The following is a 13,117-nucleotide window of genomic DNA, read 5'->3' as shown; positions in this document are numbered from 1 at the left end:
TTTACAACCAACCTTTTCCAGCCCAACAGACGGAGAAGATAAGCACTGAGAACAAAGGTAACTTTCCGGATCCAAAAAACTGAGTTCTTGTTCTTGGACCAAGTACATTGTACTCGATCCTTGATTTTTCAAGTGCATATGTCTTGATTCAAGTGATATGTACTTGAAAAATCAAGGATCAAGTTCAATGTACTTGGTCAAAGAACTCAGTTTTTTTGGGCGCGGCAGAACTGATTTGCGGCAAATGCGTCGTCAGCCAGTTCGCCGTGAAGGTGCTCTCGATCGCAATTAGATAAGTTTATTGCTGATTATTGAGATAAGTTAGGGTGGCAGTCACTGTCTTCCCCGGTATTCCCCGTCGTCCTGCCGCCTGCCGCAGTGACGCTCTACACTCGTGTGGTGCACCTCGTGCAGTCGTGACAAAGGGGCATTGCCGGTAAGTAATGCACATACTCACACGTCGACTACGACTAGAAACGCTACAGTAAGATTCGAGTGATTTCCGCGACTGTAGCTGGTGGACAGTGAATAGGGTAGGGTACTCCAAAGTGAACTACAAGGTGGCAGCGCGTAGCGCGGAACCATAACTAACAAGCAGAAGCTTCTCGTTCTAAAGAATCTCTTGTGTCCTCAATTCGGCGTTTATTTTCAATGCATTTTTTTATGCCTAACGCTATTATGTTTTTACGCCGGAGACGATACAGCTAGCTACTTATTTTAACCGAAGCATGCGGGAAATTTTGCGTGTTATGGCTATTTTATTTTCGCCACATGTTTCGTCAACCATTTCGCACTGGCCCGTCCGCCAAGGTGCTTCCTGATTGCAATTAGATAAGACTGACTATATAGCGACCCTTTGAGATAGCATGGGACAGTCACTGCGTTCCCAGTCGTCTTGCCACGCTGACGTTGTACACACTTGTGCGCCTCATTCACATACAGAGGGTTGTTGCCGCTATTGGGTGAGGCACAATCAATAATTCGCAGTCACCCGTCTATACAGGGTGGGTGATCCGCGCCGTGGTTTTTTTCTGCTTATACTGTACCGGATTCATGCGTGCGTGCGGGCTTGCCTATCGTCGCTCGCCATGCGGCGCCTAACGGCCCCGTGCGAGTATGCAACCCGTCCGCACGCATGAATGCGGTACAGTATAAGCAGAAAAAAAACACGGCGCGGATCACCCACCCTGTACAACTGGAGAGTTTGATGGTAAATAAGGGCACCGTAGTATTCAAGTGATTTCTCGACTGCAAAAACGATACCGCTGCGAAACATTTATCTTCGTACATGTACGATGTATTTTGTAATTTACCATTTGCAAAATGTGTTGTAAATGTATATAACTTCCCACTCGTTCTCGATAATCTCGATTCCAAGTCGATATGAAGTGCTTTTTTTCCACTACAGTGTCAATAAAAAAATGTGAGTAAAAAGCTCGCTCCCCGTAACTCGGAGGTGCTCAGTATCCCAGCATCTGAGGAAGGATCGATCCCAGGGGGGCGCGCCGTCATGGCAAACACGCCCAGCAGCAGCGCGCCCGCCGACGCAGAGAAGGCAACGTCAACGCAGGCTAGACCAGAAGGAGCGAAGGAATGGTGAGTACCCTGGCTTCCTTACCTCAGAGCGTCGAGCCTTTATTTTTCAACGACGCCATCCTAATGAAAAACTGGTCTATTCGCAGGATGAAGAAGCACCGCAAAGCCCGCGGGGAAGACTTTCAACGCTTGGAAAACAAGCTGCTCCAGCGAGATGGAAAACGTCCTCAGGGATCCAGCAGTACCACGGAAACGCCCACATACCTCGACGAAGACACAAGCATTGAGGAGCTGAGCGGAGCTCTGCTGGGGGCGATGCGGCAGGGTACAATATATGGCCTGCTGGAGTGTATAAAAGAAGGTGTGAGGGACAAGCGGGTGTTTGAGGAGAGTCTGACTGCCGCGTGGTGCAAGGCCAAAGCGCTCGGCCTGCCAATGAGCTACCACGTACTGGAATCGGTGATAGAAACTATAGTGCAGTTGCGCTACGATCTGTCACGTGACAGTGCCGATGGACCGCCAGTGCGCGAGGGCAAGCCGCTGTGGGACCAGGTGGACCAGCTCGTTGCCGACGCGAGGCGTCTGCGGCACCTACTCGACGCGCCGGCTGAGGAGGCGGACGAGGCCGTGATGCTGGCCATGCGCTCGGCCCTGGCGATTCGCGCCGTGAAGTACGAGCTGCTGAGCACGTACGGCACAGTGCCTTGGGAGGAGATGGAGTACCTCCTCGTGATGTACGTCGAGGCGAATACCGTCTACAGGACCCTGGCTTTCCTGGTGGCCAGCCCGGAGAGGATCAGAGCGCACCTGGATTTTTTCCTGGAGAAAGTAAAGAAGATTGATAGGGAAGAATCTCTCGAGGAGCTTCGAAAAGAACCGGAAGGGGAGAGGGTTGATTGGGTGAAGACGATTACCGGCCCCGACCCCCTCGCAGAAATGATAGAGGACTTCACTTTACTACGGGACTGGCATTCACTTCAAGAGATACGAGAGTCTCTCAAAGCTGCCACCAAAGCCCTGGGATTGGACCACAATAAGTGGAAACAGTGGGGCTGGTTTGTTCTCGGGGGAGAGATGTTAGTGGTTGGGGAGAAGATGAAGAACTCCTGGAAGTCGCCGAACCTTTCCTGTCGCTCCGCAGACTTTTTTGAGCGAATAGCCCCGGATAGCATCATCAAGTTGCTGCACAGCGGGATGCGTGACGCACAGGCGCACGGCATTGCTGAGACTCATGCAGATGCAGACGCCCTGACCATATCCGCCCTCAGCACCGGAAAGGAACGAGAGTGTCTCTCAACAGAAATGTCCAGAGTTCTGCGCTCATCTGAATACATGATTCAGGAGGTTGCAGCAGATGTGGTGCGAAAGAGGGTATCACGAAGGGCAAGCAGTGAGCAATTTTTAAGAGTAATGTCATCAATGCGGGAGACCAAGTTCGCCCACGGCGAAAAAATCAATCATGAGGTATCAAGTATACTCTTTGGCAGCCAATCCACATGGAGATCAAAAGGGAACACTTTGAGTGTCTTAAAAAATGATATATTAGCAGGATTATTAAGTACGCCCGTGGTGGTAAATATTGAGGACATGTTGCACTCTGAGGCAGTAAGAGGTTCAACCAACTTCAATAAAAGTAAGCCTTTGCTGTCAGACTCTTTGCTTGATGCTCGGGAACGTATATTTCACGATGTTCAGCAACACGCCCCACAACATTTCGCAAGGATGCGCAAACTTCTCACTGGGAAGGGCGCTGAAGTCCTGAGTTCCCTCCAAGCTGATCTGAACGAGCGGAGCCGATGGCTCCCCGATAACAAGAGCAACGGTGCACTGTCCACACTCAAATCTATTCCGCTTGATATGTGGAACAGCACACTTCTTCGTTATGTCACTGAGTGGATCCAGTTCCGATTAGAGCCGGATCCACTCGCCCCGTCCGGCCCAGTGCTGGAAAACTACATACTCTACGACCTGGCAGACCGCCTCTATTTTCCAGTGGGAACGGAAATGCTAGCTCTATGCTTTCTCATCAACAATGGCGACGTAAATGTTCCTCTCGGCGGCTCAAACCCCAGTTTGCGAGACTCTCAAATCTCGGCCGACGAACAGCTTCGCTTGTCCGCTCTCAAGGACGAGATGTTCCGCACTGCTCGGCGCGGTGAGCTGGCCGGAGTGCAGCGCGCCGCAGAGGCTGGCGTGGACATCTCTAGCAGGGACTGTCGCGGCCGCACGCTGCTGCACGCCGCCGCAGACGCCGGCCAGCTTCACGTGGTGCACTGGCTGCTGGAGGCCGAAGCCGTGGACCCACTCGCCCGGGACTGGAAGAAGAACAGCGCTCTGCACTGCGCGGCTGACGCAGAGGTGGCCAAACTACTGCTTGACGCCGCAGGATTAGGTGAGCATAATTTATCTTTTATAGTTGGACTGTTTGTGTTGCTTGTAGTAAGGCATCGGGAGTCAGGGGATCTCTGCCAAGCTAGCGAGAACGAATAGGGAGGGTTTTGTTTATTAATTTAGACTCACAGGTAAACCTTTATCAAACACCACGACTTTTGGTAAGATTCCCTAACGGCCCTACCAACAGAGATTGGTCACAAATCGTCAAAATGATGAAAATTCGCATCAATATGACGTCTTTTTGGACCCCAAAACGTCATTTTCACATCACTAATACGTCAATCTGACGTTTTGTGACAAATCTCTGTTGGTAGGGGGCACTCAAGAGAGGATAATATAGCCTAGAAAGAGGCACTGTGCCTTCTGGAGCGACAATCTTCGGGACGGTCTAAAACGCGAGTTGTAAACCTATGTCACTGTGTTTGATACTGTATTTTCTCTATCCTTCAGTTCAAAATAGGTCAGAAAGCTCATATTATGAGGATGAGGATCTACCAGATTTAGAGCCCACTCCTCTCCACAGCACTGCGTGGTTGGGGCGAACAGATGCGCTCCGCTCGCTCCTTTCCCACGTCAGTGCAGTCAGTGAGAGCCGGTGGCGGTGGAGTGGGGACATCAACAAATCTCTGTGCCTCGCTGCTCTCGGCGGACACGTGGACACGGTGCGCATGCTGGTGGGGGATGGATCGTTCGACGGCGACGACGGGGACGAAGGCGACGAAGGCGACGAAGGCGACAAAGGCGACAAAGGCGACGAAGGCGACGAAGGCGACGAAGGCGACGAAGGCGACGACGACCCTGAACCTAGGACCTGGAGGAAAAGTCCGCAGACCCCTCTCTACCACGCGGTGTGCGGCGGCAGCATCGACACGGTGAGGCTCTTGCTGCAAAGGTCCCCATCGAACAACCACTGCTGGGTGGCCGCCAATCAGGCCGGGTACCTCGGGCACGTGGACGTGGCCCGCGTCCTCGTCGACGAGCTGCACCAGCGCGGTGCGCGGGTAGACTGTAAAGCTGGGCGTGGTGCTGTACAGGGCATAGCTGATGGTGGGAGTGTTGAAGTCGCCTCCATGCTGCTGGACCGGTGGCCGCAGGCGGTGAACCTCACGGTAAGCATTGAGGAGGGAGCAATGCTCCACACTGCGGCGATGCATGGTAACGTTGACCTGGTGAAGCTCCTGCTGGACCGCGGGGCCGACCTGCTGCAACGGGATCGGAAGTCGTGGACCGCACTCCACAATGCGGCACGTGGAGGGTTCGTGGAGGTGATCGACGCGATCTGGAAGCACGCAAATAATCGATGCACCACCAACCAAGAGCTGCAGAATTTGTTGGAGGTGCAGGGCGAAATGGTCCAACCGCTCTGTGTGGATGCAGCAGCAACCGATCAATATTTGGAAATGCGTTTGCTAAATTTGGGCGCGGACATGCACACAAGAAAGCTGAACCGCACTCATGAAACGCCCCTCTACGTAGCTGCACGGGAAGGCCACGCGCCGGTGGTGGAGTGGCTGCTCGGGAAGGGCGTCCGTCTGCACGGTGAAGAGGACGCCAACACGCCGCTGCACGCGGCCGCAGAGTTTGGCCACCTGGCCGTGGTGCAGCGCCTCTTGCCGGAACCAAACCGGACAGCGGAGGAAGAGCGACCGATGCGCCTGGCACTGCTGCAGCACGTGGGCGAGCACGGGTGCACAGCCCTGCACCGCGCTGCAGCGTCCGGCTCGCTGGCGGTGGTGAAGCTGCTCCTCGAGCGGGAAGTGCAGCTGTTGGCGGAGCACTATGACGAGAAGCTCAGGGCGGGGAGAGAGCTCCTGAAGTGGAGGGACTTTACCGTGTACATGCGGGACGTAAACCCAATGTGGTGCTACACACCGTTACAGCATTGTGTGCAGTGGGGCGCCCCGTCCGCCGTGTTCCGGGCGCTGCTCGGCCACATGGAGGACGAGCGAGTGATGGCGCTCGGCGGCGAGGACGTCCGGACGGTGCGCGAGATGGTGCTGGAGGCGCTGGACATGATCAAGAAGGAAGACCGGGGGCGTCTTTCGGGGAGTCCGGCTTTTGAGCTCAACGCGTCCCTTGCTCGGCTGCAACAGAGGGAGGACGCCGCCATGGAACATGATATGGACGCAGAGAAGGCAACGTCAACGTGGGCTAGACCAGAAGGAGCGAAGGAATGGTGAGTACCCTGGCTTCCTTACGTCAGACAGCGTCGAGCCTTTACTTTTCAACGACGCCATCCTTATGAAAAACTGGTCTATTTGCAGGATGAAGAAGCACCGCAAAGCCCGCGGGGAAGACCTGCAACGCGTGGAACACAAGCTGCTCCAGCGAGATGGAAAACGTCCTCAGGGATCCAGTGGTACCATGCCAACGACCAGAAACGTCGACGAAGACACAAGCCCCGAGGAGCTGAGCGGAGCGCTGCTGGAGGCGATGCGGCAGGGTGATCTGAAACTGCTGAAGGGATTCAGAGAGAGTGTGAGGGACAAGCGGGTGTTTGAGGAGAGTCTGACTGCCGCGTGGTGCAAGGCCAAAGCGCTCGGCCTACCAATAGGATACCACATACTAGAATCGGTGATAGAAACTATAGTGCAGTTGCGCTACGATCTGTCACGGGACAGTGCCGATGGACCGCCAGTTCGGGAGGGCAAGCCACTGTGGGACCAGGTGGACCAGCTCGTTGCCGACGCGGAGCGCCTGCAGCACCTACTCGACGCGCCGGCTGAGGAGGCGGACGAGGCCGTGATGCTGGCCATGCGCTCGGCCTTGGCGATCCGCGCCGTGAAGTACAAGCTGCTGAGCAAGTACGGCACAGTGCCTTGGGAGGAGATGGAGTACCTCCTCGTGCTGTACGTCGAAGCGAACACCGTCTACAGGACCCTTGCTTTCCTCGTAGCCAGCCCAGAGAGGATCAGAGCGCACCTGGATTTTTTCCTGGACAAAGTAAAGCAGATTGATAGGGAAGAATCTCTCGAGGAGCTTCAAAAAGAACCGAAAGGGGAGAGGGTTGATTGGGTGAAGACGATTACCGCAGACGGTATCCAGGAGAGCGGCTCCGACCGACTTGCAGAAATGATAGAGGACTTCACTTTACTACGTGACTGGCATTCACTTGGAGATATACTAGAGTCTCTCAAAGCTGCCACCGAAGCCCTGGGATTGGACGACAATGATTGGGAGCAGTGGGGTTGGCTGGCTTTGCGGGGAGGGCTGTTTGTGGCTGGGGAGAAGATGAAGAACTCCGGGAAGTCACCGAACCTTTCTAGTCGCTTCGCTATGTATCTTGAGCTGATGGCCCCGGAGCGCATCACCAAGTTGCTCCGCAACGGGATCCGTGACGTCCAGGCGCACAGCAAAGCGGGGACCAACGCAGATGCGCTGACCATGTCCGCCTTCAGTACCAAAGAGGAGCGAGACTGCCTCTCAGAAGACATGAATAAAGTAGTGCACGCAGCCGAATACATGATTCGTGAGATTGAAGCGGATGTGGTGAAGAAGAGGGTTCGTCAAAGAGCGAGCAATGAGCTATATCAAAGAGTTATTTCATCAGTTCGCGTGAGTGAGTCTCCTGAAGAGGTACCGATCCATGGCGAAGTGATAGAAATACTTGAACGCGTCCTATTGGGACGATTGAGACAGAGCAGTGCACCCGCACTGCTTGTCTTGATAAATGATTTACGAGCAGATTTGTCAGGATCAGGGCTGGTAAACATTGGGGATTTGCTGTTTTCTGAGACACTGAGACATTCACCCAACGAGAAAAATGGCAAAACTTTGCTGTCAGATTCGTTTCTTGAAGCTCGGGAACGTATTTTCATCGTGGTCCAGGAACTCAGCCCGTTTCATTTTGCAAGGATTCGCAAACTTCTAACGTGGAAGGGTGCTGAAGGCCTGAGTTCCCTCCAGGCGGATCTGAACAGAATGAGCAGATGCCCCCCTGGCAATGAAGATAGTCGTGCATTGTCCGCTCTTAAATCCATTCCGTTAAACATGTGGAACAGGGGGAGCAGCAACCTCCACCGTTACGCCATTGAGGGTGGACTGCGGGTCCTGGCCTCTCGCCAGCACAGCGCCGCCGCTCATCATCCAACAGCCCCGCCGCCTCTAGAGCCCCACGCGCCCACCCTGCACGGCCGCGTGCTGAGAAACTATCTGAACCACGGTGAATTGGCTGTACGACTTTTTACGCCAGCGGAGATGGAAATAAAAGCTCTGTACTCTCTCATCAAAATCGACGTAGACGATCCTCTCGGCGGCTCAAACCCCAGTTTGCGATACTCTCAAATCTCGGCCGACGAACAGCTTCGCTTGTCCGCTCTCAAGGACGAGATGTTCCGCGCTGCTCGGCGCGGTGAGCTGGCCGGAGTGCAGCGCGCCGCAGAGGCTGGCGTGGACATCTCCAGCAGGGACTGTCGCGGCCGCACGCTGCTGCACGCCGCCGCAGACGCCGGCCAGCTTGATGTGGTGCGCTGGTTGCTGGAGGCCGAAGCCGTGGACCCGCTCGCCCGGGACTGGAAGAAGAACAGCGCTCTGCACTGCGCCGCCAACGCAAAGGTGGCCAAACTACTACTCGACGCCGCAGGATTTGGTGAGCATAAGACAAGATGTGGTGGGGTGTTCAGCCAGAAACGGAAGTGGAATCGACGTCAACGTTGCTCGAAATACGCACTAATTTTTCACTCAAATCGAGGGATCGAGGTCAAATTGGCATTGAAACGACGTCGAATAAATTCCCATTTCTAGCTGGGGCGGGGCTTTGTGGCATAATGAAACATATTCTTTAATTGAAATCCAACGGCTTAAAATGTTTGATCGAAACGTTCTTGAAATGTATAGAATATGATGTCCTTCAGTCGTGGCATCGGAACCCTCGTTTCACCTCATCCGGTGATGGCCATGTACACACGTAGAGTTCTATGCAAAAAGCTATGTGCCAAGTGTGTACCTGGCCATGTATGCAGTATTTGCTGCATACATGGTATGTACACACTATCTGCTGCATACATGTAGGTATTCAGCAAATAACGCATACATGTACACACTTGGGTTTCCAGAGTAGTCTATTGCACCACTGCGCTCGTCTTGTCATCTCTCTCCCATCCAGTCTCTCTAGCCGGGACACAAGTGTTCACGCCTGTGTAGAGCCATTAACACCTCTACAGGTTTGAAAAGTCCCATTTTGTTTTGCTCGTGAAGCGCTTGAGGGCAACACCAAGGCTTACCTAACAACAACATGTATGATGCCTAATATATCTTTCGTCAGCTCACACGGAGAGAAAAAATCGGGCCATACGCCCAAAAGTTTGGACAAAATTGAAAGAAAAGTACTATCCAAACTTTTACATGCGTGGCCACCAAAGGTTCCGGTGCAGAGTCCAAAGGTTCTGGTACAGAGTCTAAAGGTTTCAGTGTGACACCGAATCTGATTAGGTGTACTGGTAAAAGGAACAATCCTAAGTCAGTTTTGTTGTCTGGCCGGAACTTTTCTCTCCGTGCAGTCTACTAGAACTCTAATATGCCAATTGCAAATGTAATCATCAACACTACGCTGTATTCCATGCATTATTGAATACCCCGGAGTTTCTCTGAATGACAGGTGTATTTAAGCAAATGCGCCCCAACGTTGCGGATTTGCTTGATTTGCATATCCGCGTAGGGATCGTTCAGAAAGCACGTCCGTTTTTCCTCAGGTTCATTCGGCAAATTGCGAGAGCTCGACGCCTGCCCGACTCGGGATAGGCATTCCCGTCGTACACGCATGCACGGCAGGCCAGACGTTGTCTACCTATTGGGCGCTATGAGAGCTTGCTCAGGCCGAACTTGGCATGTTCGTTCCGGCAAATGATGGACGTACCTTCTGGATGATCCCTAATACCGCAGGGGCAATATTTTCAAGCATTGTGCGCAGGGTGGGAGAAAGAAGCAAACAAACAAGATTGGGGCGTCTGCCTTTACAGGCCCGGTACACCTGCACAGGAAGACGAAACAAGAAGATGTAACCTTATCTGCTGCGTGTTTGGTTCAAAGCATTTTATTGCGTAATTTTTGACAATACAGTGGTTTAAGTTATTGGTTGAAAATACACTTTGTAAGGACATTTTAATACCTAGATTTGGAGAGAAAAAAACAAGGTTAAGAGCAATAAAATGGTACAGTTTTACAGTACAGAGTTAGGAGCACCTCTACTTGTGCGAAGTGCGTCCTACCGTGTAGCGTGTGCAATTAAAATAAGTTAATATACCTTCTTTGCCCCCCAGTTGTGAACACGCCGAAGCTGGTCGGTATGAGCCGAGATTTCGAGCACACTGCACTCCACAGCACTGCGTTGTTGGGGCGAACAGACGCGCTCCGCCCGCTCCTTTCCCATGCAAGAGTCAATGAGGGGTGGTGGATCCTGAGCATGACAAAAAATCCCCTCAGCCTTGCTGCTCTCGGCGGACACGTGGACACGATGCGCCTACTGATTGAGGATGGATGGTACGACAACCCGTGGGGTAGCGAAGGGCCCGGTATAAAGGGGCCGCAGACCCCTCTCTACCACGCGGCGTGCGGCGGCAGCGCCGACGCGGTGAGGCTCTTGCTGCAGGAGTCCCCCTCGGACACCGACTGCTGGGTGGCCGCCGACCAAGCCGGGTACCTCGGGCACGTGGAGGCGGCCATCGTCCTCATCGACGAGCTGCACACGCGTGGTGCTTCGATAGACTGTGAAGCTGGGCGTGATGCTGTGCATAGTGTTGCTAATGGTGGGAGTGTTGAGGTCGCCTCCGCGCTACTGCACCGGTGGCCGGAGGCAGTGAGCCTCGAGGTAGGCATTGAAGGGGGTGCAATGCTTCACACTGCGGCGGGAAGCGGTCACGTCGGCCTGGTGGAGCTCTTGCTGGGCAGCGGGGCCGACCTGCTGCAAAGGGATATAAAGTCAAAAACCGCACTTCACAATGCTGCAAGTGGAGGGTTTGTGGAGATAATTGATTTGTTCTTGGAGCACACAAAGCAAAGCACCGCCAGCAGGGAGCTGCAGCTGCAGAGTCTGTGGAAAGGGTCGGAGGAGCGTACACCACCGCTGTGTGTGGCCGCAATCTACGGGCAGCTGGCAGTCGTTGAGCGGCTGGTGACGCTGGGCGCGGACACAGAGGCCGGAAATCTCGACGCCGGTCTAAAGACGCCTCTTTACTTTGCTGCACGGGAGGGCCACGCGTCGGTGGTGGAGTGGCTGCTCGGGAAGGGCGTCCGTCTGCACGGCGCCGAGGCCACCGACACTCCGCTGCACGCAGCCGCAGAGTTTGGCCACCTGGCCGTGGTGCAGCGCCTCTTGCCGGAACCAAATCGGACAGCGGAGGAAGAGCGGCCCAGGCGCCTGGCACTGCTGCAGCACGTGGGCGAGCACGGGCACACAGCCTTGCACCGCGCAGCAGCCTCCGGTTCGCTGGCGATGGTGAAGCTCCTCCTCGAGCGGGAAGTGCAGCTGTTGGCGGAGCACTACAACGAGAAGCTCAGGGCGGGGAGAGAGCCCCTGAAGTGGAGGGACTTTACCGTGTACAGGCGGGACACGAAGCCGGGGTCATGCCACACACCGCTGCAGCGTTGTGTGCAGTGGGGCGTCCCGTCCGCCGTGTTCCGGGCGCTGCTCGGCCACATGGAGGACGAGCGAGTGATGGCGCTCGGCGGCGAGGACTTCCAGACGGTGCGGGGGATGGTGCAGGACGCGCTGTACATGATCAAGAAGGAAGACCGGGGGCGTCTTTGGCTCGGTCTTCGGGAGAGTGCGGAACGCGAGCTGGACGAGTCCCTTGCTCGGTTGCAACGGCGGGAGGCGTTGCGGTACCTCTTGCAGTCCATCGGCCCAGAAGACATGACCGATCAACCAATCACTTTGCCGAGTAAGGCGCCCCAGGACTCTGAGGACTCTATTGCACCGGTCTTCCTCATCCCCGGTATCGAAGGTAAGCCTGCGCACCGCGTTTTCCTTCCTCTCCAGAAACATTGCCCCGATGGGCCGAGCGCCTAACTGACGTCCGCCCCGTCTAACCGACCGTCCGCAGGTATGGCCGTCACGCTCCAGTCGCTGTGCGAGTACATCAAGGCGCCCACACTGGTCCTTCAGCTGCCCTACACCGACGAGAAGAGCACGACGATCCAGGACTTCGCCCGGTCGGTGTACAAAGTGAGTAAATTGGAAACTACTTCTCCTCCGCATCAAGCTCAGTTAAGACGACGACGCATTGACTTTACACATCTCCCTGCAGCACATCAAGTCCCACCTCGCGCCGAAGGCCTCCTTCAAACTGGTGGGCTACTCGTTCGGCGGCATGGTGTCCACGGAGCTGGTGCGCCTCCTCGAGCAGGACGGCCACGTGGGCGAGCTGGTGCTGCTGGACGGCGCGCCCGCCGGTATGCAGGAGCTCACCAAGGTCTGGATCAAGGAGGACGGCAACACCACAGAGCTGGAGATGGATGTCCTAGTCCGACTGTGGTTCCTGACCAATCAGTCAGACTTCGACAACTTTAGATGTCCTTTGGAGGTACGAATTGTTTGTTAGCTGTCATGTCAGAAACTTGTTGTAATAATTGATGTGAACTTTGCTTTCTGTTATCCTCTACCGCGTTTAACTGGATTCACTCCAACAGACACAAGATCGCCTGTGCAAGGAATCCTCCTTGGAAAGGCGACTGAGGCAAATCATCCCCAAGAAAAGCAAGACTGCTGCGCACAGCAAGAAGGGCATGGCGGCCGCCTTCAGGTCCTTCGTCAACCGGATAGTGGCCGTCAACAACTACCGACCCCCGTCATCGGCGAAAAAGCTTCGATCCACCGTCACCCTCATCAGGCCGACGAGCCAGACATTCAAGCACGACCAGGAAGACTGCGGCCTTACCGACCTGGTAAGCTAACTTGACTTTGCTGCGAATGGGGTTGAAATGGGGTTGCAGGAAAATTTATGAAAATTTCCCCAAAATTTTCGTGTTTGTTTTTTTTTCAGTCTTTTTCCTTTAGGTGCGAAGTACTCTCCTTCACTTTGAAGCCGGCCGGCCGGCTGACCTCTGTTCTCTGTGTGTTCCAGTTCGCACAGGAGACCATCCCCGTGCACTTTGTGGAGGGCGACCACAACACGATGCTGGACAACGTGGAGACGGCCGCCATCATCAACTCAGTCCTGGTGGAGGGCACCGCCGGAAACAAGACGTTCGG

At 54.6% G+C, this 13,117-nt stretch overlaps 1 protein-coding gene across 1 annotated transcript in view; it reads left to right on the top strand.

Moving 5' to 3' along the window:
* The first annotated feature begins 854 nt into the window (after positions 1-854).
* LOC113217409 (uncharacterized) overlaps positions 855-13,117 on the top strand; it is a 12,400-nt gene continuing 137 nt past the window's right edge. The window contains exons 1-11 of the mRNA XM_052269929.1: positions 855-962; positions 1,409-1,596; positions 1,683-3,928; positions 4,381-4,802; positions 4,965-6,106; positions 6,195-8,518; positions 10,188-11,870; positions 11,970-12,091; positions 12,174-12,449; positions 12,556-12,810; positions 12,990-13,111. Of these exons, the coding sequence (XP_052125889.1) occupies positions 1,511-1,596; positions 1,683-3,928; positions 4,381-4,802; positions 4,965-6,106; positions 6,195-8,518; positions 10,188-11,870; positions 11,970-12,091; positions 12,174-12,449; positions 12,556-12,810; positions 12,990-13,111 (8,678 nt within the window). The 5' untranslated portion in view covers positions 855-962; positions 1,409-1,510. The remainder of the gene's footprint in view (positions 963-1,408; positions 1,597-1,682; positions 3,929-4,380; positions 4,803-4,964; positions 6,107-6,194; positions 8,519-10,187; positions 11,871-11,969; positions 12,092-12,173; positions 12,450-12,555; positions 12,811-12,989; positions 13,112-13,117) is intronic.

This window comes from Frankliniella occidentalis, unplaced genomic scaffold (assembly GCF_000697945.3).
Source record: "Frankliniella occidentalis isolate FOCC.00 unplaced genomic scaffold, Focc_3.1 Scaffold106, whole genome shotgun sequence".
NCBI lineage: Eukaryota > Metazoa > Arthropoda > Insecta > Thysanoptera > Thripidae > Frankliniella > Frankliniella occidentalis.
This window is presented reverse-complemented; position numbering and strand designations above follow the sequence as displayed.